The 26,900-nt window shown below is 39.9% G+C and overlaps 1 protein-coding gene across 11 annotated transcripts in view; it reads right to left on the bottom strand.

The window, feature by feature from the left end:
• Positions 1 to 26,900, bottom strand: part of NEK10 (NIMA related kinase 10) — a 269,323-nt gene that overhangs the window by 21,236 nt on the left and 221,187 nt on the right. For 7 of the 11 annotated variants that reach the window (XM_058290735.2, XM_071212863.1, XM_058290736.2 and 4 more), the window contains 3 exons: positions 17,055 to 17,084; positions 15,073 to 15,173; positions 3,561 to 3,671 (listed from right to left, as the gene is read on the bottom strand). In XM_058290735.2, coding sequence (XP_058146718.1) covers positions 3,561 to 3,671; positions 15,073 to 15,173; positions 17,055 to 17,084 — 242 coding nt within the window. The remainder of the gene's footprint in view (positions 1 to 3,560; positions 3,672 to 15,072; positions 15,174 to 17,054; positions 17,085 to 26,900) is intronic. The other 4 variants (XM_058290740.2, XM_071212864.1, XM_058290741.2 and 1 more) reach the window with 1 other exon arrangement.

Genomic DNA, 26,900 nt, shown 5'->3' with positions numbered 1-26,900 from the left:
TCAAGATATTCCAGTCCCACATCGACAGTCCCTGCCCTAGAGATGCCATCAGCTACATCTCCAAGGAGCCCTGGGTGCTAGGGCAGCTCAGTGCTACTTGATTCATTTCTAGACCTTTTTAGCGAACACATTAGGATGTATGTATATTTTATAAATGGTAAGATTTATCATGAATTGGCACCCTTTTATACTGATACTTCCAATTCTAATGTGAATTAACCTCTTCTGCTTCACTTCTGTATCTCCTTTCTCCCATGCTGAGAATTCCAGTTCCCAAAGATGCCGATAAAATTACTCATTTGCTTTAATTCCCCCACAAGTCTAGCCAAGGTTGGTTGGGTACACCAGACTAAAGGCCACTTTGGGTGAGTCGTACGTAAAGAGATTAGTTCTTACAAAAGGGTCTTTCCATTTCTTGACCCCTCTATGAATCCTGCTGGGTCTTATGCCATTAATAAGTAGGCGCAGCCACCCCATAATGATTCCTTCATACTGTAGACATGCAGCCCCTGAGGTCAGGAGGTAGCTCAGATGGGAAGGTAAGAGCAGTCGCATTTCATATCGTCATCACTCACTGCTCCCACTGCCCTGGCGTGGATGACTGTGCCAGTCAAAGGCTAATTGGCCACTCTTCTCTGACTCCACAGGGGACAAAAAATCCAAAAATGGGGACAAAAAGGAAGACTGCAAACTTGCTTTTCATTTCGATTAGAGCGGGCAAGAGGGCTTCTTTCATTTATTCCACCATTATACATTAAGCACCATAGGCCAGGCACCGTGCAAGGCTCTGGGGAATCAAAGATGAAGAAGACACATTGACTGCCTTTGTGAGGCAGATAAATAGCTGTTTAAAGCACAACAATATGAATGAAAAAGTGATTCGAGCAAGAGAAAGAGGAGATTAATTCTGGATGGGGAAAATTAAGGCATGTGTCTAGGGAGGAGGTAGCTTCTCAGTTCAGTGGGGAAGAGGAAGAAGTCTTTGAGTGTCCCTCACTGAAGGTGCCTTTAGCACACAGAAGGTGGGACCCGCCTGCCTGACCAGGAAGGTCGTACACCAGGACGATACGACCACCCTCCCAGGGAGATGGCTCATGGCAGGGGCGGTGAGGAAGGGGGCTGGCCCCTCTGCTGAGGAGCTGAGCCCTGGAGCTCGGCGTTCCACTTTCTCAGCCCTTCAGCACTAGGTAGTACATGGGGCCTTGCCCTGCCTGACGGCCCGTAGCTGATGTCCCAAAGACCACTGCTTGCCTGTAACATCGGGGAATGGGGCCCGTGGCATTTTTCAGAGGAGCATTTATCTGCCTCTTCACCAAGGTGAAAATAAAAGATAAATCCGTCTTCTGCTGGGGTCTCTCACCTGTGCTCCCCTAACACCTGCTGCGAGCCCATACACAGCTCTCTTTTTCACTTCCGGGAAGGGACAGAAGGTCAGGGGAAGGTACTGAGTAATGCTGGCCCAAGACAGAGGAAGACAGACCAGGAGGGAGGAGGCAACTTAACAAAAGGAAAGGAAGCCAGCAAGGAAAGATGCAGGCTAAGAAAACCTAAGTAATAAGGGAGAAAATGATCTGCTTTCAGGACCATACTGATGGCAAACCCCTAAGGGGGAAGAGCTGCAGCCACCCTTCTGCACTGGGCAGTTTGTAGCAGGCACTCTCACTCCAGAAAACCAGCATTACTGTTGACATTATTATTAAAATGATATTCAGGGTAATATCATTTTAATAATAATATGAAACCCTAGCAACGTATGTGTTTTTTAACGGGAGACTTGGAACAGCTGTCTTTTAAAAATATCCTTATTGGTATTCATGATACAGTATGTAAATATCATAAAATAAATATCTTTGGTCTCCTCCACTTCTGTTTTGATCTCCTCTAACTCTGTGTCTTGGCCCTATTTGCCAACACAACCCATGAAAAGAAATCTCTGCTCTCAATCTCCAATGAGGTGGGGTTTTATTTTGTTTATCTGGAACTGTCTTTTTTTTTTTTTTCCATCTTCTTTGTGCGTGTGCAGGCACCACTGACGTAAGGCAACAAAGTAGAAACACATTTGTTTGCATTTCTTATCAAAGAGCCTATCATGGTTTCTGAATAATGAGTAGGTTTATGCTTAAGATCGGGTTCCAGAGGAGAAAAGAATCCTTAAAGCCAAGTTCGCTGGCAGCATGACTATGCCAGAATTTAAGTATAGGATGAAACTTTTAAAAATATGAGTTTGGAGTAGGACCAAGCATCTTTACCCAGATGGGCCTGCATTGCTTGTGCCTTGGGCCTTTCAGAGACAGGAGAATTGCAGCTCATGGCCACCCTAGAGATTGTATCCAATATGACCACCAACCAGGACAGAGGGATTTCCTGCCACCAAGTTGTGTTCACCAGAGGTAAACACATTTTTTTTTTCCTGCCAGGTGGTTTTAACCTCTTTGTGCGTTAGCATTTGTATGATGAATAGAATATTTACTAATATCCAATGTCTAGGATATTATAGAATGTAGAAGATGCAAAAACCTTAGAAACCTTTAATTGAAACTTCAGAGATGATAAATCAAGGTCTCACATGGTTAAATTACTTTTTCAATGTGGTAAAAACTTTTTAGGAACCAAACTTTGTTCTAGTATAACATTGGAATAGAATCCTCTAAAAGAGACTAAAATATATAGTTTCACTTAAAGATGTTTTAATAACATTTATTCTTAGGCAAAAGTGCAGTGATGCTCAAAGAACTTTCTATCATCATATGAGAATGATGACTGTAGAAACAAAAGTGAGAAAATTAGAAGCAAAGACATACCCCCAATTTGGTATCTTAAGCAGTGATAATAAGCCTTAATAGAGGACAGAGTTTGTGGAGGTTTGAGATTATTTATGAATTCCAAAAAGGAGATATTGATTATGTTTGTAAACTGTTCCGCTGGGTGCAATACCCTTTGACAGTATTAGCTTCAGCTGAGATGGTTTGGATTAAATTATGTTAAGATTAGGGCTTTGACTCAATCACATTAGTAGGGCCTGCAGGGTTGAGTCCCCACCTCCTTGGTAGGCTGTATAAATGGACACTCAACCAAGAACACACAGAAGTAGATACACAGAAAAGACACACAGAGGATCCTGCGGCCCGGGAAGAGGGATGAGCTTGACAGTTTATAGCGGACCTTGTGGACAGATCAGAGAGCTGAGCCCAGAAAGAAACAAGCCCTGGGAGAGAAACAAGCCTAACGCTAACCTACAGTTGAGATCAGAAGAAGCTGGGACCATGGAGCCTTAAAAGGAGGAGGAAGGCTGAACCCTCACAGACACAAATGACTGGGGGTGAGAAAGAACCTCTTATAGAACCTTGAGTTGGACTCTTTAGGGCCTGGTAACTGTAAGCTTCTACCCCAAATAAACACCTTTATAAAAGCTCACAGAGTTCTGGTACTTTGCATCAGCACCCCTTTGGCTGACTAATACAGAGTTTGAAGTACAGGAAAAAAAAAAAAGAGGGACAAAATTTAACTCTTAAACTGTGATTTTGTTAACTGACAGAATTCCTATATAGAGAATACTGTACCTTTTTAATTTCAGATTTCAAATTACAAGGGTTACTCTGCTGGCTGAAGAGGGATTTCTTGAATCTCTCTATAACCCTTCTTTTCAAATTGTGGTGCAAAGCTGGAGGAAGCTGCATGGAATGAGAAAACAATCACATAAACAAATTGTCAACACCAGGTGACCCCCAAGGATTTACTGATGGTCAAAATAACAATATTCATTCAACACAAAGGGCTAAATGGGAATTTAAATTTTACTTGGGAAAGCGCATATGGCTCTATGCTATAAATCTTTCATCCAACCCTCCAGAAGGAGTAAAATATATTACTCTGCTCTGTTTCAAAAGGCTGCTTCCATTTATCTTAGTATTCTTTTATTAATATGACTTTTCATATAACAACTAAGTGATTTACTCATAGCCCGCATTTTGTAAAGAACAGGCTTGACAAGGTAAGATGCATTTCTTCAGGTGTTTAGGTGCTCAGGGAATGCCCAGAACTGGGCTGAACACCTCGGCCATCGTTTGTCTGGAAGGATCAGATACTCCGAACCAGGAGATAGAGATCTGCATTAACACAGAGTCAAATGCCTGCCTGGGAGTCCTCCTGAAAATTCAGCTGGAAAGCAATTTGATTTCAGGGGCAAATCTTACCCATGAGAAAGAGAGAATGGATTAGTATATATTAGGGCCCAGACAGGATGAGTGAGATTTGAGAAGTAAATAATAGAAGTCATTGCAGAGTCTTAGAAAATATAGTGACTGGATGAAAATGGGGATTTCAAAATATCGATTTTGTCGTGCTTTTCAGGTTGGATTTACACAAGGAAATCAGAGCTCTGGAGAAGCAAAGTGTGTGTGTGTGTGTGCGGGGGGGGGGTAGTTTGGGAGAAGGATAAAGAAAAGAAATGGGGTCAGAAGTATAAGGGGTCTCAGAGTTGAAATAATTGGTTTTGCTTAAAGTATAGAGAGAAAATCCATGTGTACATGAGAGATTAGTAAAAGTGGAACGCGTTTAGCTTAGGGTAGAAACAGAATGGAAGGGAGAAGCATATGCACCCTTCCCTTGCAAGGGGGTGGGTGGAAGGGTGGGGGGATGGAGAAAGTGCCTGCAGAGAAGCCAAGTGGGTTTGCTAATTCCCTGTTGTAACCACCAGGGGTTGCCATGTCCCTAAACCAAACAGCACAGGGAGGACAGCGTTGGCCACAGACCTGGCTGCTGTGGTTTCAGCGTGGTGGTCACAGGGCAAGGCAGTCTGGCTTGAGAAACCTGGTTGTCCAGTGCAGCAAACTTCGGAAGGCGTGACACACCAGTGGGTTCAAAGGTGCCTCAAATGGAACTTTCCCAGGTACGGGCAGCTATCTTGATCTGCTTATTAATCCGGTTACCCTGAAAATCTTTGCTGTTCATTTAATTTGATAACCCTTTAGTTAATTTATAACCACTTTACTGCTACTAATGACCTGAATTATCCTCAAAAAGCCACTGGAGTAAGTTAACATTCAGTCAATTTAAGATTCATACACCGAGCAATTTTAGAAAGCTATCGTATCTTAGTGGAATAATTACCATTATGTACAGCATCACATCTTGAAAGTTCTTAGGCAAGAATTTTTATTTTTATACAGAGAAGACTCATGCATAGTTTAATTGCAGATGATTTACTTAGAATAATATATTATCTATACGGAACATAACATTAAGAACAGAATATTAATATTAATACCAATGATTTTATATGCCAGGCCCAAAGATTACTCCTTTTTGTTCATTATTTCATTTTATCTCCTCGACAAACTTTTAAAGCAGGTACTATTTCATAGGTGACGAAATCTAACCTTAGAGAGAATATGCAACAGGCAAGGAAACTTTCTAGGAGGCAGTGAGACTTCTAGCACAACATGATCTTAGGGCAAACAGTCACTACACATTACTGTATTATGGCACTTTACCATTTATAACATTTTCGAACTCTTTATTTCACTTCAGGCTCATAAGATACCCCCATTTTACTGAAGAAGAAACTGATTCTAAAGACAATAATGACTTTCTCAAAGCCACACATCCAAAGGCTTAACATTTTTGTTGGTTTTTACTAAACCACGCAAAGTAACAAAACAAAATAATAAATCCAGTCTATGTGGCTTTTACTATTTTTTTCTCACACTTGTGTAATACATGGATTCTTTCTAAAGAAAGAATTCTCTTGTATCTCCAAGACTACATCATCAGATCATCAGTAGTCCACAGATGGTCTGCTATTTGACAAATAAAGCATTAAATTAACATCTTCTTCCATGAAAAAAAATTTTATTTTGACATATCACTGCTTCAGAGGTGATTTCCCTAAATGCTAAAGCAAAGTGCTTAAAGATTATCATCAAAATAAATACACAAAATGTAAAACTTCTCTTAGCATTTACAAACTCTGAGAACATGAACCAATTTGAGAAGTACAGCTTTACACCACATGTGTTACTCTATTTCCTCTTGATAACCCTTGCAGTAGTAACAAAGAGACCTAGATGAGGGGTCATCCATCACTACTGCTGAAAAAACAGTGTTTTCCTTTAACGGTCAGTGGTATAATTTTCAACCGAGAACAGCACATTGCTATGCTCAACTATATTTTTTGTTTCTTTTGGCAACAGTCGCAGTTATTAAGATGGCAATCTGAAAGTGCCCCAAGCAAATTGCCTGTCTGTTCTCTAGGAGACAGATGTTTAATTTTTAAAGCCTGCGATGTGCTGATTTTCAAAGCACTTTATTTTACAAAAAGAATCAAAACATAAAGAGTTAACCTGAGTTGGCTGCCCAAGTTTTACCTAAGCACAGAGAGACAGCTATGAAAGAAAACCTATGTCTTTTGGTCACTGTATATGCCCAAAGATGGGTCTCGGTTTCCAGCAATGGAAATGAACTGCAGATTTCATTTTAGCTTGCTGGTGTTAAGATTACCATTTCGGTTTTGATGCAAACAGATGTCAAATCAGTGAAGTCAGGGGAAGGATTTTAACATCCTGCCTTTTAAAAGCAGTTGCTTTTAGATGATTTTCACAGATCTGTCTCCTTGGTAACGGGGCAGGAAAGGCCACCACCAGCCAAAAGAAAGAAGTTTCCTCTGTCAAGTTCATCTGTTGGTTGTCACGGGCATCTGGCCCCATGGCTCAGAGCAGCTACCACTGCATAATTCTGTGAAGAGTTTGAACTGGTAAACAAATATATAAACAAGGGTCTTTCGTTTGCTTGCTGGCTTTGTCAATTCAGTTTTACTTTCAGCAGTTTTCCTAAGCAATTAGCAGAGATAGAAAACTGAATTTGGTCTTTAAACTATAGTAACTACACACTGATACAATTTACACACTTGTATTTTTCTCCTTTATTTAAAAGGCATTGACTTTACTTAGTAGGTTCAAGTTTCCCAGTGGGGAATCATTCCTAACTATGTGCAATGTCACAAACTTTAAAGTATTTTGAAAATACCTTTTAAAAATCAGAATGATTCTATCTAAAATTGCAGGAAGGAAAGCCATTTTGCCAAAATCTATGAAATCATTTGTTATGCTAATAGTTTAAGAGTAGAATGATCAGGTATTTATAGTAGTTTTGTTCTTGCTTTAAAATACTTTGAAATCCCATAAAGAAGTACAATGCATCCATTAAAAAGTTTTTTATTATATAAAAATTAGCAATGCAGCCATATGGAAACTATACTGAAATTGCAAACAGTGTTTTTTTTCTCAATTTAGTAGTTAATAGTTGAAGTGACTAAAAAAGCTATTTAAAGTTATTTCCATTACACTAAAGTTAAGAGTACTTTTTCCATATTTATACATCAGGATTTAAATGGAAATGCATTTTGACACAATATTACTACTCGATATAGATATAGCAGAATAATATCTTGATTTATTAACCAAGTTCTTCCCCTCCTCCCAAATTTCCCTATACCCCTTCACCTTCTTTCATTTAGGCAGTCATACAGTTCTCTGTGATTGTCTATGAGACATTACAAGAGAAAAGAGAGAAAAACGTAATCAACTTTAGCCTCCTGAGTCTCAAAAGGCTTAAATCAATTTATAAAGATAAAATTAGATTAGTGGCTATGTAGGGCTGGGAAAGGAATGCTAAGGGGTGTGGAGTCTTTCTTTTTGGAGTAATGAAATGGCTCTAAAATTTTTGAGATGACGAATGTACAACATTGTGATTATACTAAAAGCCATTGATTATACACTTTGGCTAGACCATATGGTATGTAAAAATATTTCAATAAAACTGCTTAGAAACAAATAATTGTGCAGAAATAGCAGCTATGTATAGCAGGGGAAACAGAGAGATTGAGAGGTGAGGAATTTTCTTGTTTGTTTTGTTTATTACTATTGCTATAATGAAAATGCTCTAAAAATGATTGAAGTGATGAATGCACAACTGTGTGATTGCATGAAATGCCAATGTCTGTATGAATAGTATGTTTTATTAATATGGACCATAAAATTGATTTGTTTAAAAAAAAAAAAAGGACTAGCCCTCAGGGTGACTAAAGAATACCAGATTTGGATGAAAACTTGATAAGAACCAGGCTGTTCTGCTTTATCCTCTCCAGGTTACAGGGAGGAGGAGTCTAAGGGAAGCAATGAGAACTCAGTGGTGCGTAGATCCCAAGGAGGTTTCTTGCTTTGTCTCTCAGGCTAAGGACGCCAGTTTTCAATTTATTGCTACTCAGCTTTGCGTCTATCCTTCCTTTGCCCTGCTCGTGATTCTGGAACATTTCTCTCTGCCAGCTGAGAGGATTTTTATTTTTTTTTAATTATGTTTTCTTTCTTTCTTTTTATTACTTATTTCTTTTCCTTCCCCCCCCCCCCCCCACAGTTGTGTGCTCTCTGTGTCCATTCGCTGTGTGTTCTTCTGTGACCGCTTCTATCCTTATCAGTGGCACAGGGAATCTGTGTCTCTTTTTGTTGTGTCATCTTGTTGTGTCAGCTCTCCGTGTGTGGGGCGCCATTCCTAGGGAGGCTGCACTTCCTTTCGCACTGGGCGGCTCTCCTTATGGGGCGCACTCCTTGTGCGTGGGGCTCCCCTACGTGGGGGACACCCCTGCGTGGCAGGGCACTCCTTGCGCACATCAGCACTGCGCATGGGCCAGCTCACCACGGGTCAAGGAGGCCCTGGGTTTGAACCCTGGACCTCCCATGTGGTAGGCGGACGCTCTATCCGCCGGGCCAAATCCGCTTCCCAGCTGAGAGCTTTATCAGGAGAGAGCACCAGAAGAGGACGTGGCTTTCCTCGTAATGACGGTTCTGCCTTGTCTAGCTCCGGCGGCACACAGCGGTGCTCTCCCGGGCAGTTTCCGTGGCACCAGTCCTGCGGGCGGCTTCCCAGAGAGCTCCATGGCATAGCACTGCCCCGGGAGCAGCTTCCCCGGTCCCATAGCAGGAGGCTTCCCAGGGCACCACCCTAGCAAGCTGATTCCCAGCAAGTACCACAGCACGGTACCGCACCACGGATGGCTGGTCCCACTGCCCCGTACGGCCGCTCCTCTGCCAAGTTCCTCGAGCACAGCACCTCAGTGAAGCTCTTTGCTTTTCGTGGGTGTCCTGCCCCAGCCCGAGAGGTAGAGGCGTCTCCCTCTATCTGATCTTCCTCTCTTCTATAGATTTCTCTTCCCACCCCTTTAGTAGATTATCTCCTGTTAATAACTAGCAGTCCCTTATTTTACACATTCCCTGTTCAAATCACTGTGTATTTTCTATCTCCTGACTTGACCTCCACTGATAGAGATTTTGCCAGGAGATGGACCATAAAGATAAGCTTTAGGAACTGATGTCCTTGGCATTGAGCACCGTGCTCAGCTTTTTTTTTTCTTTTTTTGGCCAGTGGGGCATGAGATGCTGGTAATCCACTGCAGGCTGTGGCATCGAAATTAATCAAGTTATTACCTGTGGTTGACTGTAATGAAGTGCTAACCACAGCAAGTGCCCTGAAAGCCCAAATGGCTGCTGCACGCAACTATTAGGCAGTAATGAAGACTCCAGACTGTGACGTGTGATTGATTTCTCTAAGTGCACTGCAGCAGAAGGAAAACAGCAAGCTTAGGTCCTTTGACTTTCAGCTTAAGTCATGGTCTTAGAAAGACTCTGTGATACCCCTAAAAGAATCTTCTATTTCTTGTTGCCACAGCACTGATATGACTGATAATCAAACAAAATTTAATCAGGCGGGTTGCTAAAATACAGTATCATTTTAATTCACACTCTCACCAAATTTCTCATGTGAAAGTTAGGAAAAAGAACAGGATCCTGAAACTTTAAATAGGAACACCTGGTTGGACACAGATAAAAGGGACCATCTTAAACCCTCCAGTCACTCTGGGACTTTACTGCTGGTGGAAGTAGCTTGCCGTCCTATGTCTGAGGAAACCAACCTTCCTTTGCTTGAAAACTCTACTATCAGGTTATCTGGGGAAGATGTCTTAAAAAGCAAAGCTCAATCTTCTCAAGACAGACAACAATAAGGGTCAAATTTATAGCTAGGGTCATATCTTTTTATGCTCCAGGGCAATTAGCACATATTATGACCCAAATAGCTTATGTGCCAAAAAGATTTCAAGATTTTGCTATTATATATCAGCAGCAACTGGGAGAATATATTCACAAGAAGATTCTAAGGGTGTTAGACAAAGAAGGGTGGAATATGACACCAGATCAGGCTGAATTCATTGATATCAGTGTACTCACAGGAAACTGCAGATTTAATGAGCTAACTTGATGAAAGTGGCCGTTAACTAACTAATTGGTTAGTTAACTAAAACTTGGACTCAGTGGTGGCCTATGTTTAATGATGGTGAAATGCCAGGGATTCCTTGGCATGACGTGAAAGGGAGAAATCAAAGTCTTAGACAGGAATGCTGGAGTGTATCGTGTGGAACCTACACACCAGCCCTTCAACTACATTCAGCAAGAAGGCCCAGAAGTAGTCTATCCTTTCATTAAGATACACAGATATACTTCAGAGGAGATCACAGTATCCTTGAAAAGCCCTGTGGTTGCTCTCCTTCAAAGGCCAGACATGACCCTGAAGGATATATTATTTCAGGGGAGATGAGGTTATCTCGGAGGAGCAGAGGCCAAGTGGCAGCACTCAACCTGCAGTGGCAAGATGGGAGCATGGACCATAAAGGGCGATCGGGATGTACTGCTAATTAGAATCCCTTCGCCCATAGAGATCTTTTGTGATGGTCAATTGGTTAGGGTGTTCCTGGAAAGGAAAGAGATAGTGGCCAGCCTATTAGAGTATTCCTTGCTCTGTGTAACATAAAAACAACTCTAGGGTTAGTACACAAAAACCTGCCTTGAGTCTCCACAGTAAAGAGCCATGGCTTCTCACCCAGTTTCCACAACTAAGTCAGTTCACATACCCAAAGTCCCTTGACTAATGGAGAGCTGGGACTTCTTGAGGAAGGGCTCTGAAACATGGCTACAAGTTCATACCATAAATCTTCCTCCAAGCCTTTCCCAAAAAAAGTCCATAAGCATTCATCAGAGTGACTGTGTACTGGGGAAAAGGAAATGCACAGGCCTTTAGGAAATATTAGGGAATACTAGATACTGGTTCTAATAGTCCTAATGTGCCATTGCAGGTCACCAATCAAAGTAGGGGGTTTGGGTAATCAAGTGAAGATGAAATATTATCCCAAGTTTGATTTACAATGGGCCCAGTTGTTCCATCAACCTTGTGGTATTTCTCTCTAATTCCTAAGTGTCTAATTGGAATTGCCACACTTGACAAATCACAGAATTTCCAAATTGGCTCTCAGAACCATAGGATGAGGATCACTATGGTAGAAAGAGTTAAGTGAAAACCTTTGGAACTTCCCCTCCCTACCAAGATAGTAAAACAAAAGTAATAACATAATCCTATGGATATTGCAGAGATTAGTGCCACCATCAAACATCTGAATGAAGCATATCCATTTAGTTCAATAATTTGTCCTGTACAGAAATGAGATGGATTTTGGAGAATGATTGTGGACTACTGTAAACTTTAAAAGGTGGTGACTCCAACTGTAGCTGCTTTTCCAAATGTAGTATCTTTATTAGAGCAAATCATCAGGCCCCTGGCACATGGTATGCAGCTAATGCATGCTTCTCCATATTGATTTGTAAAGAGCATCAGAAACCATCTGATTTTACCCAAAAGAGCCAACAATACACCTTCACAATCTTGCCTCAAAGTTATGTCAATTCTCCTGCTCTCTGTCACAGCATAGTCCTTACAGATGGTCATGATCTTGATATTCAACAAAATATCACACTAGTCCACTACTTGAAGACATTATGCTCATTTGATCTGATAATCTGGAAATAGCAAGAAGTTCAACATATGCCTTCTAAGTGAAATACACATTGCTATACCTCTTCCCATCTACCAAAGGGCACTATGCTTGGTAGGACTTTTTGGATTTTGGATGCAACATATATCACATTTGAGGGTGCTATGTTAACCCACTGATAGAATCATCACGATGAGATTGCCAATTTTGAGTGGGGGCTAGCACAAGAGAAGGTTCAGTGACAAGTTCAGGCTATGGTACAAGCCACTGTGATATTTGGACCTCATAATCCAGCAGCAGATTTAATTTTACTCAAAGGGTCTATGTTAAATAGAGATGCCATACAGAGCCTTTGCTAAGCACCAGTAAGAGAATCAAAGTGGAGCATGCTAGGATTTCAGAGCAAATCTATGCCCTCTTCTGCAGATAACTATTGTCCTTTTGTTAGCCAGCTTCTGACTTGCTACTAGGACTTGGTAGCAACTGAATGCATAATAACTGACCATCAGGTGTCCATGCAGCCTGATCGTCTCATCATGAAATGGGTATTGTCTGAGCCACCCAACCATATGGGTGGACATGGAGAGGAGGAACCTATTATTAAATGGAAGTGGTATATAGAGAAATGAGCTTGGATTTGTCTATAAGGAAGGAGTCAGATGCATGGGACAAGTGGTCCAGTCTTCTTTAACATCAATGCTTGTTGCTCTGGCTCCTTTCTTAATCCATGCCTAAAGCCTCCCAGATTGTTTATGGCCAGTTGACCTAGGAACAAATACTCAAGCCTGGTTCACAAATGGGTTTGCATAACATGGTGGTACCATCTGAAAGTGGATAGTTAGATCACTTTAGTCCCACTCAGTAATCACCCTGAAGGTTAGTGGTAAAAAATATATCTTCCTACTGGCAGAACTTTAAGAAATACATTTGGTTATCCACTTTGTCTGGAATGAGATATGCCAGAAATATAGATTGACACTGATTATGGAAAATTGCTGATGAGTCAACTGGATGGTCAGGGATTTATGAGGAAAATGACTGGAATACTGTTAACAAGGAAGTTTGTGGGAAAGTATGTGCATGGACCCCTCTCAGAATGGGCACAGCCTACGGAGATATTTGTATCCCATGTGCATGCCCACTGGAAGGCATCCACTGCAGAAGAGACTTTCAACAAATGGACAAAATTCTCTGAGTCAGTTATTAGGTATGATAGTGAGGAAATACTCTCACATCCAGCCCTAATTTCCCAGACTCATGTATCCTGGCTATGAGAGAGACAGATGATGGTTGCAGCTTCCAATCTGACTCTCTACTTCCAATGAGTAAAAGCATGTATGTGGAGTTCTATGATAAAGACCTGTAGATCAGAAGCCTGTTTCACTTATTTCCAGGTCCTAGATTGTGTTCATAGTTTCAAGTCATGGCAACCAGGAGTCCCACTTTCAGATAAGTGATGCATTATCACCTTGCAAATCAGAGATTGATGGGTATAAAAATCCAGGATAACTTGTAAGTTATTTGACTGTTCTCCCTCACCCACTGATATCTAAATCCTATGGAAAGTCATGTTTTCTCTACCTTCAATATATACGGAGTCCAATACTTCTTATCACATCCATCACTCCTGCCAACAACCCCTTGGTATTCCTGCAATAACCTCCTATCATATTTCCAGGATTCTACCCTTGCCCTCCTTTTTAACACAGGAGCTGGAGTGACTCTTATCATCTCTTATCACTCCTCTCCTCAAAATCTCCCAATTGTTGCCTGTTTCACCAGAGTAAAAGTCAAAACCCTTATGATGGTCTATAGGTCCTATACCACCTGCCACCACCATTAGCTCTCAACCCATTCTTCTTCTCTTCTCCCTTGCTTACTCTGCTCCAGCCACAGTGTCATCCCTGCTGCCCTTTATGACATTCTTTTGCTAAGGCTATTGCTCCAACTCTTCCCCTTTGCTGGGCATACGCTTAGTGAAGATACTTTGTTATCTAAGTGCTTCAGTTCCTTTGAGTCTTTGCTAAAACTCTCACCTTTTCAATAAGTACTGCACTAATCATCCCACCAAACAATGTAACCTTTCCTCTGCTCCTGTGTTGCAATGTTCATACTAATTCATGAGAATCAATTGTGCACATCTCTTCCCAATTTCACATTCAGTGACTTCACTGATTGTATAAAGTCAGCTGTGGTGGGAGCATTTGCACCACAGAAACTGGAAAATGCTATGAATTAGGGCATTTTCCCCAGTCATTAAACATTTACCAACCCCAACTCTGTCAACATTCCAAATCTCCCTTGCCTTTCTCTTATTTTCCTTCATTTTCAACAGCACTTATTACCTTCTAACACAGTATATCATTTATTTACTTATTGCATTTATTACTGTTTGACAGTCTTCTCCAACTAATATATAAGTTCCTTAAGTACAGGAACTTAATATGCTTTGTTCACAGACATATCTCAAGAGCCTGGAACAATGTCTGGCATAGAGTAAGCATCTAATAAATACATGTCAAATGAATAAATGAATAAACTGTATAAGACATACATCTTAAATTACATAAGTTATTTTCTTGTTCAAGTGTCTCTACTTGTTTGTCTATAAAAGTTTCATTTTTCATTAACAGTGCACACCTTTGGTAAATGAGCATTTAAGTTTATTTATCATTGAAGACATTTCTGTAAATAATTAATAACCATTTCTAACACTGTTTCTTCAGTGCCTAGGGTCATTGAGACTTATAAATAGGAAGTCTTAAACCTAAGTATTGTGAGTTTTTGACCTTGTCATCTCTGAAAGGTCCTGGTTTCAACCCAGAATCCTCAGGATTAAGTGGGTGGGCACTATTTTTTCTTGTTCCTGCAGTAAAGCTGTTATGGAAAAAGAACCTCTGTCCCCACTTTGTCTCCCACATGGAAGGGCCATTTGGGTGGAAGTTTGGCTTTGGCTGGGCACTAATATTGAGGGGAAGAAGGCAGGAATCACAGGAGAAACCTGGTATATTTGCTTTTTACCTTACTACCTTCCCAACTCTGTTGCTAAGCCAAAGTATGCCCATATATATGCAGTTGAAGAGGCTAAGAACAAGTATCCATTCTAATCAAAAGTCCAACAAAGTACTTCTTCTGCATTAGCACCAAACTTTCATTTAATAGGAAAAGGAAATTTAAATACTACACACATATATGACACTGACCTGTGTGACGTAGATGATTTTGTGCAGCTGAATTAAGATCTGCTGAATAGGATCACTGATCTGGCGTACTTTCCTCTGGGACACAGCAATCCCTGCAGATGCTGTGGATAATAAATTCAGCAGTTAGTCAAGGACTCTCACTTTCTCTTTCAAAAGTGATATTAGTGGAGAATGGAATAAAATTCTGAAAACAAATTAAAGCAAAGATCCTCATCCTACCAATGAGAATATTCAGAGTCATTATAATACCTCAATATTTTATGATATGGGATGAACAATTCCTTCTCTGTACTTCTCACACCCATTTCCTGTCACAACATTTGAAAGACTATTTAGCACTTGGATATTTTGCCTGTAATTACAGCAGGCTACCACCAGGGGACTGAGGTGCCTTGGCTACAGTGGCCACTGGAAGGCCAGGCTTCAGACAGAAGTAGTTAAGAGGCAATCATGCTTTTAAATATATTAATATATTAGGAGGTACTGGGGATTGAACCCAGGTATTGGGAAGCAGGCACTCAACCACTTAGCTATATCCACTCTCCCTTAATAGCATATTTTAAAACTAATTTTATTAAAACTACTAAATGCAAGTATTGAATAGGCAATCTTACCAAGCAAAAGACATAACTTCCTTAGCTAAAACTAAGAAACTTGCAAACTCTTGATTATTACTAATGATGATTTTCCCCTGGACTTCTCTCCAGGTCAAAGTCAGACACACGTACTTTCTCCCGAATATTCATGATGGAGTCAGCCCACTTTCATAGTTTCGCGCTAGCTTGGTGTTAGATTGCACATGAGCTATTTTCCAGCTTCACGTAGTATAGGCACAAGGGGTCCCTTCTTAGCCTTGGGGAATAGAAAGCTATGGAATGGCCCTGACCCCTAGGTAAGAGACCAGGCCACCTCTGCCTCCTCTCACCCTCATGGCCACAGTGGGGAAAGTGGAGGAGAGACTTGAGATCTGTGGCTGTCCACCATCCTTCTACTGTTCTCTTCCTGCTGGCTGCTTCCTCGCCTCCATTAACCCACAGCTCGCTTTCTGCAATAATGCTTTGCCAATTATGCTTTTTAAAAGTAAAGGCTCAACGACCGTCTTTTCCTCCACATAACCATTAGCCGGTATGATATTAAATGTGAATAAAATCACTGCTTTAGCAACAGCTAAGCTTTTTAAAAATGGCTCTTACCTACATGGTTTCTGAGAAAGTTTGCATATTTTACCATAAAAATTCTATTTTCAAACATTTAAAAAGAAAGTTTAATGTGATTATTTGAAAGGTTCTGCTTGTTTTATTATAAGCATATAAAAATTTACATTTAGGACACAAAACACAAAAAAGAGAATAGAGTAAATAAATTTAAAGAACTATTATTTTCTTTACAGGTATCTTTACTGAATAAATTCAGAAATTCACTTAAGAAATAACCTAGATGTTAATCTACAGTGAACACCTTGTTTAAGTATTTGAGATTTTAAAAGGCTCTAAACTCCACTAAACACTCTTTTTGAGCATCAATTATTTGACCACTAAGATAAAGTTTAATAAATTGTACTTTGGGTTAAAAAAATGTGAAAGAAAGACAAAAAGAATTAATGTAACTCTAAAATAGAAAGCAGAGGACTGGAGCTGCCTGCTGCAGCCTGTGGGCATGGCCAAGTATACATGTGCCATATTTTCTAAAGTGGCACTTCTTGCAGAAATAATTCTTAAAATGTAACTTTCTGTCTACATCTAGACCAACAACTAGAGACTGTGTAATGTGGCCAAGATGATTATACCCACAGGAATATTAACTTTGCATTTTCTAAAACTGCAGGGGTTGGATTTTAATCACTTTTATGTTGACTAACTCATGTTTTTTGATTTGTAGGCTTAACATTCAAAGATAATGAGTTAAAATCTCACAGCATGGCAGAGAGTTCTTAAGATATGTGATGACATTTTGAGTGGGAAATCACACGGGTTTGACTCTACCTTGCCACAAGAATGTGCTCATCTGTGGCCCTAAACACAAAAACAGAGAGTTAGCTAGAATGCCTACCTTCTGAACTACTTAACTATGCAATTTAAACACAGAATTTCTTTTCCTCAAAACTCTTTGGCCACTATCCCCTCAATCCCAGTAAATCCCAGTAAATCCTTGTCTTTTGAAAACAGTTCTATTGCTAACTCTCTATAAAATAAAATTTAAAATGTTTAATCACATATGCCCCTTGTATAAATCAAAACAAACTAACAACAAAATACCCTAAGTACTGCAGATGAGGCTTAAGGTCCCCTGAAATTACCACCCATCACAGCCAGCTCCCCACACCCCCCTGGAATCACCACCCATCACACCTGGCTCCCCAAACCCCTTGAAATCACCACCCATCACAGTCTGTTCCCCACACCCCTTGGAATTACCACACATCACAGCCAGCTCCCTAGACCTCTTGGAACCACCAACCATCACGGATAGGTCCCCAGATGTAACTCGATATTAACTTGATGTGTAGCCTTCCAGACACTTTTGCAGTCATTTATATACATGTATATAGACCTTTAGAAGATTTCTCAAACTGGTTAAGTCCTGAAATCAATGTAATGAGTCATGACTAGCACTAAAAAAAGGAATGGAATGTAGAAAACCTATAGTATTATTTCATGCGTTATTTCTTTTTTCTTTTTTTTTTTAATAGTGACATGTCATACAGGCTGTTTTATCTTTTTTTTTTTCCACTCTATTATATTCTTTTGCCAGCAGGCATATATCTGGTTCATTCTCTGTAGTTATTGAATACTACTATATGTTCTGTATGTGCCATAGTTTACTTATCCACTTTTGATTTGGTAGATATTTAATTTGTTTTCAATTTTTTGTGGTTATATGTGACTTCTGCAGGGCTGATAACACCTGTATATGTCACATAAAGCATAAGTACAAGAGTTCTTTTAGGGTGGATAAGAAGTAGAATCGCTGGGCTCTAGAGTGTGCACATTTCTTACTTTAAAAGTATATTTTAAATAAAGTAGCTGAATCAATTTACACTTTACCAGAAAGAGAATCCATTCTTTTACACATCAGTCAAAGTTATATATTATCAAACTGTTCAATTTTACCAATCTGATTTTGTTTTAATTTGCATTTCTCTGAATCATAGCAAAGTTATTATACTTCTTCGGTAAATTTCCAGTTTGTCCCCATGCTCCTTTTTTCTATTTTTTTCTCATTGATTTGTAAATGCTCTTTACATGGTATATTAGTTCCCTTATTGCGTTTTATGTGTTAAAAGTATATTCTCTGTATCTGTTATTTCTCTTAATTTAAAGGGCATTTTTCACCCCCATCACCCAGGCTAAAGGTGATTTTTAATCTCAGGTACCACCAGAACAACCAGTCTCTCTCAGGTACTTGCTGTTGCTGTATCACGGCAAGTCAGGAGAGGGAAAGGAAACTTCCAGCAGGGAAGGATATGAAGGGACCTGGCTGTAACATTTGCAAATCCCCTTGATTTCCTGGACAACTTCAGATAATCCTAGATATGACAACTATTTTTCTTCCTTTTCTGTCTGATCAAATCCTCATAATTTTTTATATTTCCAGAAAAATATATATATAAATGAAAATTTTTTAAAAAGATAAAAATCCAAATAGATCTTATTTAAGTTATTTTCTTCTTCATTTAAAAAATTAATAAAAATTAATAACTACCAAGTTTGTGGCAAATGTTAGCTATATCATTTTATCTATTTTTAAATCATTCTCTCAATAAATCTTTGACTAGCACACTGAAAAACAATACCCTTCCTAACCATTCATGAAAAATGCACAAAAATGCATGAGAAAATTATATTGACAATTTTTTTTCTCTGAATACTTTTATTAAAACAGTTTTCCCTTAAAATATATGAACATAGTTTAACCAAGGATGTTAGGATTTATACCTGGAAAACTACAAAACCTTGCCAAAAGAAATCAAAGAAGATCTAAATAAATGGAAGGACATTCCCGCCCTGCACAGTGGAAGACCAAATATTGTTAAGATGTCAAAACTATCTAAAACAATTTACAGAATCAATACAATCCCAATCAAAATTCCAACAGCCTACTTTGCAGAAATAGAAAAGCCAATCATCAAATTTATTTGGAAGAGTAAGGGGTCCCGAAGAGCCAAAACTATCTTGCAAAAGAAGAGGGGAGTTGGAGGAATAGCACTTTCTGACTTTAAAACTTATTATCAAAAAAACAAAACAAAACAAAACACAAAAAACAAAACAGCAACAACAACAAAAAACACCTTCTGGGAAGATGGTGGACTAGAAAGACATAGGACTTGCTTCTCTTCCAGAAAAATAGCTACAGGACAGAAAGAAACAGCCCAGAAAAAAATCCTCGAGGGCTTCAGACACCAGAGGAAGGCTGGACACCCCCAGGGGAGAGAGGGCAAAGGAATAGCATCCTGAGAGCAAAACTATACACACTTCTGAATTCTCAGGCCTTGAGTTGGTGGCTACAAAGAGAGTCCCAGGGAGTCACCTCCCCAGGAAAGGAGAAAGGGAGGGATACGGCTAAGGTTGACTCAGCTTTTGACCCACAAATTTGGTCTGCTGTGTCCCAGGAGCCCAGGCCAGGTGGGACCACACCATTGTTTGCCTTGGGACTGGCACCCGACTAAAGAGATCCAGTCCTCTCACTCTCCCTCTCTACTGACTGGGACTGGTTGTTGAGGACACAGAGGGAAGTGGAATTATTTCCTACCCAGGAAAAGGGAGGGACTGACAGCAAAGGTTGGAGAACTGCCGCTGGGAAAGTTTGCATTATGAGGCTCTTAGCTCCAGGCAGGAACCTCCCATCACATTGATCTGGTCTCTGTTGCTTCCAACACACTCCAACCAGGCACTGAACTGAGAGGGATGTCAAAGAGCACCATCTGCTGGCAGATCAAAGTGCATGTGAGGAAATTCAAAGTAAGTAAAAGAGACTTTTCCCAGGCTTTACAGCCTCCCTTCCCAAGACCGTAGAAAGTGGGACTTCAACCCACTACTGGGTCCAGGTCCCAGATTTAAGCGACTAACAGGGATAACCCTAAAGACCCAAGAATCAAAGAACATCAGTAACACACAGCCACCTGCCACTAAAACCCTGTAAGAGAGAGAGAAATTGAACATCTGAGTAAACTCACCTACCCTAATTAGATGCCTAGATGTCAGCAAAAAATTATAAGTGATAGTAAGAAAATGGAATGGACCAAGAAAAGAAATATATCAAAGCCCCAGAAGAGAAGCATGATTTGAGACAACTAATCAATGAGATGCATACAAATTTCCAAAATCAAGTTAGTAAGTTGAAAGACAATATCGCTAAAAAGAGGAGTTTTGTTGTTTATTATTATTATTAAAACAATGAAAATGCTCTAATAATGACTGAAGTGATGAATGCACAACTACGTGATTATGCCAAATACCACTGACTGTACACTTTGGATGAATTTTATGTTTTAAAAAAATCTTATCAAAAAGCTATAGTGGTCAAAACAGTGTGGTATTGGCATGAGGACAGAAACATAGACTAATGGAATGGAATTGAGAGTTCAGAAAAAGATCCTCACATCTATAGCCAATTGATTTTGGACAAGGCTGCCAAGTCCACTTAATTGGAAAAGAATAGTCTCTTCAACAAATGGTGCTGGGAGAGCTGGATATCCATATGGAAAAGAATGAAGGGGATCCCATCTCACACTGTATACAAAAATTAACTAAAAATGAATCAAAGACTTAAATACAAGAATCAGGACTATAAAGCTCCTGGAAGAAGATGTAAAGAATTATCTTCAGAACCTTGTTTTAGGCAATGGTTTCTCATTCTTTACACCCCAAAACACAAGCAACAGAAGACAAAATAGATAATAGGAACCCCATCAAAATTAAAGACTCCTATGCATCAAAGGACTTCATTATGACAGTGAAAAGACAACCTAATCACTGTGAGAAAATATTTGTAAACTACATATTCAATACAGGTTTAATATCCAGAATATATAAAGAAACCCTACAACTCAACAATAAAAAGACAAACAATCCAGTTTAAGAATGGGCAAAAGACTAGAATAAACATTTCTCCAAAGAGGATTTACGAATGGTCAAAAAGCACGTGAAATAATGCTCAACATCATGACCTATTAGAGAAATGCAAATCAGAACCACAAGGAGATACCACTTCATGTCCACTAGAGTGGTTGCTGTTAGAACAATGGAGGAGTGCAAGTGTAGGAATGGATGTGGAGTGGGGGAAACATTTATTCATCGCTGGTGGGAATGTAGGGTGGTGTAGTTACTCTAGAAGATAGTCTGGCAGTTCCTCAGAAAGCTGAGTATAGAACTGCCCTATGACCAGGCAATCCCACTCTAGGTATATACCTAAAGGAATTGAAAGCAGGGATACAGATACTTGTACACCAATGTCCACAGTGGCCGTATTCACAATTGCCAAAGGATGGACGCAACACAAGCATCCATCAGCTGATGAATGGCTAAACAAAATGCGGTATATACATACAATGGAATATTATTCAGCAGTGAAAAGGAATGAAGTCTTGATATATGCAACAACATGTATGAACCCTGAAGACATCATGTTGAGTGAAATAAGACAGACACTAAAGGATAAATATTGCATGATCTCACTGATATGAAACAATTAGAATAAGCAAACATCGGGTCAGAATCTAGAATACAAATTACCATGAATTATAACAAATACATCACACTAATGTAAGATGCTAATAGGGTGGTATATAAGAACTTTATATTTACATATTTTATGCATACTTTTTCTGTAAACCTAAACTTCTCTAATTAAAAAAGAGAGAGAGAGAAAAGGAAAGAAAAAGACAGCAAAACTGGCCAAGGAGGGTCAGTGGTTTGGATGAAAACCCAGAGAAGCCCTGTTTTTAAAATGCTGCATCTTCAATGTTCTTGATGGCCCAGAGCATGATATTGTGTAGGAAACACACAGCTATTGATAGCTCTAAGTTGAAAGGTAAAGCAGAAAAAGCAGATCCTCAAAAAGAAGAAATGTAGCTGCTCTTCAACTTTTCTTCAGCTTATATTTGCCTTTTAATATGTTTTTAAAAATAATAGATACTTTCTTCCCAAGAACCCATAGCCCAAGTGTAACCATGAGAAAAACATCAAACATAAGCTAAATGACATTCCGTTTATCAGTACTCCTCAAAACTGTCAGTCAGCTACAAGGAAAGTCTGAGAAACTGTCCCAGGCAAGAGTTGCCTAAGGAAACATGATCATGAAATATAATGTGGTGCCCTGGATGGGGTCCTGGGACAGAAAAAGAACATTAGGTAAAAACTAAGAAAGGCTGAATAAAGTATGGACTTTAGTTAATCAAAATATGGTCCATTAGTGAGACATACCATAGCAATGTAAGATGTCAACAATAGGGGCAATTGCGTGTGGAGTACACAGGAACTCTCTGTACTATCCTCGCAATTTTTCTGTAAATCCAAAACTCTTCTAAAATAAAGTTTATTAAAAATTTTAAAAAAGGAGGCTGATCATATTTCATATACAATGCATACACAGAATGTCATAGTACATGCATAGTCATAGATAATATGTCCATTCGCCATATCTGTATGGTTCCTACTGCAAAAAAATTAAAATATAAACTGAATTTTAATCAAGTTAAAGTTTAACATAGTAGAATACTTTGTACACTGTATTAGTCAGCCAAAGGGGTATGGATGCAAAATACCAGAAATTTGTCGGCTCTTATAAAGCGTATTTATTTGGGGTAGAAGCTTACTGTTACCAGGACTTAAAGCATAAGTTACTTCCCTCACCAAAGTCTGTTGCCACATTTTGGGGCAAGATGGCAGCCGACATGTGCCAAGAGTTCAGGCTTCCTGGGTTCCTCTCTTCCCAGGCTCCGTTTCTCTCTGGGTTCAGCTGCTCTGCTCTCTCCACAAGGCTAGCTGTAGACTATCAGACAAATGGCTCTGTCTCTCTCCCTGAGGCTCCTGCTATGTCTAAGGAGCCATCTCTATTACTCTGTTTTTTTCCTGTGTATATACTTCCTGGGCTCCAGCTTAAAACCCCAGCATCAAAACTTCAATATCAAAACTCCAACTAACTCCTCTGCTCTGCCATGTAGTTTTCTACATGTAGATTCTACTGACATGGCCCAATCAAAGCCCTAATCATAATTTAATCACACCCAGGTACAGACGAGTTTACAGATGTAATCCAATATCTATTCTTGGAATTCAAAAACCATATCAAACTGCTAAATATACTTTAGAGAGTTTTTGTTGAAATAGTGAATTTAATTCACATTTTAAACCTTAACTACAAAATTTCTTACAAGAAACAAATTACTTACATGTTCCAAAAATTATAAAAGCAGTCATTATATTTGCTAGCCTTCTCTCTGGCCAGCATGGTGTGGTAGATAGGAGAACACAGCACCAATTCCATTTAGATGGGAGATGAGGGGCTCCCAGTTCTCCTACCTGTCACTCGACCACTGTGTGCTGCTGCCTTCCGCACCTACAGGTTAATATCTACATTCCTTCCCAGCTCTTCTTAAAAAGGTTGCTACTTTTAACAAGTTGCTTTATCGATGCAGTTGAACATTTAACTATCGTTTTGGAGAACGCATAGATGTAATAAGCTGGAGGCAGTAAGTCTGTTTAACCTGTGCAGTGCACTATATTTTGTTTTATTATCCCATAGCACATTACAAGAGTTGGGTTCCTCAGCCATTCCTGGTGCTTCTGAGACTTGATTTACACCAAATATCTAGTCTATTGAAATTAAAATTCACAATGCAAACCCTGAAGCTGTTAACTACTACAAATCAAACAAAAGATGCTTTATATTGTACTCTCCCAGTCGACCAAGATAGAGTACCAACCTATAATTTTTCTGTGCTAAGAATCAGAAATTTTCAGATAGCTACGAGGAGAAAGATTCAGGCGGCTCCTCGAAGAAGTAAAACATATTTCCCCGTAATGAATGGGGTTGGTGAGGAGCCACAGGGTGACTGTATTTCAGGAAAGGCGATCTAATGAGAAGAGACCTGAAGCTGGAATATGAAGACCTGGCTTGAACATTCTCTCTAGGCTATGGTTTCAGGCAAATCATACCTTCTTTGGGCCTTGGTTTCCTCATCTGAAAAGGAAGCATGGTGAAAATGGAAATAAAATGAAGGGGGCTGAGGTCATGGACACTGAGGAGACTCTACGGCGTGTGGTAACTCCTGTGTGTGGGCAGCAGTAGCCAAGGAGGCTGCTAAAACTTGGGCCTGAGTGCATGAGAGAATGATATTCCAGCAAAAGAGAGAGGGACTTGAGAGAGAAGATGATGGTTGGGGGTTTGGTCATGGAACACTTCTCAATACGGTAATACAGACAGTTCCACCATCAAGTAGAAATTGTGAGGAACCGCCTTAGCAGTCTATACCTCATGCCCCCAGGGAAATTTCCCACAGGATGGCAGGAAGCTGCTTCAAAGAATCAGCTCCTCTCACCCCTGGGTGATCAGGCGACAACCTTCCTTTCATGGAACCTGCGGAAACAGGCTTCTTAAAGGTCAAAGAAGCAAGACTGCTTTGAAGCTTTGACTTTTGAATACTGGCTGAGGCACTTTTATGTAATGCTTCTCACATCCTGTTCAGGCTTCATTTTTTGTGTGTATGAGGACTAGGGTTTCAGCCAATTCTAAAACTACTATCTCTAGTTATTTTTTCAGAGCACAGAACATAACCTTGGGACTTTCGAAGCCGAGGCTGCTAGAAATGACTACAGAGGTCCCACAGGCGGCCTCTACGTGAAGAATTTGCTGCTGTATTTTTTCCCCATAGTTGCTTTCGAGGACAGGAGCCTTCCCTGGTCAAGCAACAGGGTGTGAAACCAACGTTGTCCCAAGCTGGCGTGGCAGAGAGCAGCCAGAAAAGAGGGAGAGTACATTCTCAGGCCTTGAAGAGGCAGTAGTCTGAGCAGAAGGCAGCAAAACAGGAAGAGCTATTGCCGAGCAAAGGTTCTTCCTGCCCCTCCTAGATGTGGTAAAGCTTCTCTGCGGAGGGAGGAAGGGGTCCCTGGATAAGAAGCCCTGCTGAGTTCCCACGCCTTCAGGTTCAGAGAGGTGGGAAAGAGCAGGCTGCCTGCTCCAGGGCCCGCGGAGGTGAGCTGCCAGAGAGCTGGCGTTTCCAGGTCCAGGCACCAAGCACGGGGAGCTGCAGCTCAGGCAGGGCCGCGCCGCTGTTTTGGATGCCAAAAGTGGAGAGGGGCTGCTCTAAAGAACCAGACCAGACGCCAGCACTGGCAATCTCAGAGCCCAGAACCACGGTGCCAGCTAAGCCCGTCCACCCAGGGAAGAAGGAGAGAGAAGGAACATCCTTGTTTTCACTGGCGTAAAGCCCGACCTGATGAAGAAATCACCTGATACCGTTTATGGCATCAGTGGAATGGGGACTCAATGTGGAAATCAAGTTCAGCTTTGGAAAAAAATGTAGATAGCTATGTTTTGTTCTTGAATTTGGGCCTAAAAGTAGAATATACTTTTGGTCTAGTTCAGGGGTTCTTAACAAGGGGTCCGTGAGCTTGAGCTGAAATTAAAAAAAATAATAAAAAAATAAAAAAATAAAAAAAAACATTATCTTGTGGAGACCTGTTGATTCAATTATTTCTTATGCTAAGCTATTATCATTGACCAAGTTACACTGGCCTCCCTTTATTCCTGTCAGAGGGATTTTTTTTTAATACAAGTCAAATGCTGTTGGTGAAGTCTAGAGTTTTTAAAAAACAATATTGTGATCTATGTATCTTTAAAAAAATTTTTAACTAAAAAATTAAAGTTAAAAAATTAAAAAATTAAAAAATCAAAAAATTATATTTTTAAAAGACTTAAAAGATAATAAAAATTTTAAAAAATTCATTACTTTGAAAACAACAACAATATTGTGGTGTGCAAAACATACCGTGTTCACAGCTGTGGATGTAAAGTCTAACCAAACTAAACAGAGCAGAAAGAGAAGATGGGAGTCCCCACCTCCTCCATTCAGTGATCTGGACAAGATAATGATCACTCTCATTAAAGAAAAATTTATCCCAAACATGTTAAAAAAAAAAGACAAAATGATGATTGCTTGATTCTCTGACGTCAAGCTAGCACATTCTCTAATAACCCTACCTGATCCTAATCTCACAGTCTTGGGGCATGTCATAGTTTATTTAACTAACAATCCTCACTGATAAAGGTGCAGGCAGTTTACAGTTCTATGGCATGAGAGGTTAACCTGCAGGAATTGGTATACTGCTAGGATTTTATAGTGTAACAGAGAAGTTAGACACAAAAATGATATGGTTTTATTGCCCTATAGAAGATTCTATACCTAATTTAGCAATTTTATTTCAGCTTTTCCTTCTTGCCTCCCTGTTCTTCAAATGCTCTTGGAACCAGCTGGGTTAAATAAAACTCATTTTATCTGAATAACTTTAAGAATTGTGCAATCTCCTTACTATAATTAAACTGTAATTTAATACAATTTAAAAAACAATTATGATTAGATAACAAATAATATATATAGGGAAGGGGATGTGGCTCAGGTGATTGAGCTCCTGCTACCACATGGGAGGTCCGTGGTTCGGTTCCTGGTACCTCCTAAAAAAGACAGTGAGCAACAAGATGATGCAACAAGAGACCCAAGAAGAAAAAACAATGAGAGCCACAACAAAGCAGGGAACAGAGGTGGCTCAAGTGATTAGGAGCCTCCCTCCCATATGGAAGGTCCTGGGTTCAGGTCCCAGTGCCTCCTAAAG

This window comes from Dasypus novemcinctus, chromosome 31 (assembly GCF_030445035.2).
Source record: "Dasypus novemcinctus isolate mDasNov1 chromosome 31, mDasNov1.1.hap2, whole genome shotgun sequence".
Taxonomy (NCBI): Eukaryota; Metazoa; Chordata; class Mammalia; order Cingulata; family Dasypodidae; genus Dasypus; species Dasypus novemcinctus.
Note: the sequence above shows the minus strand (reverse complement) of the source record. Positions and strands in the feature narration are given on the sequence as shown.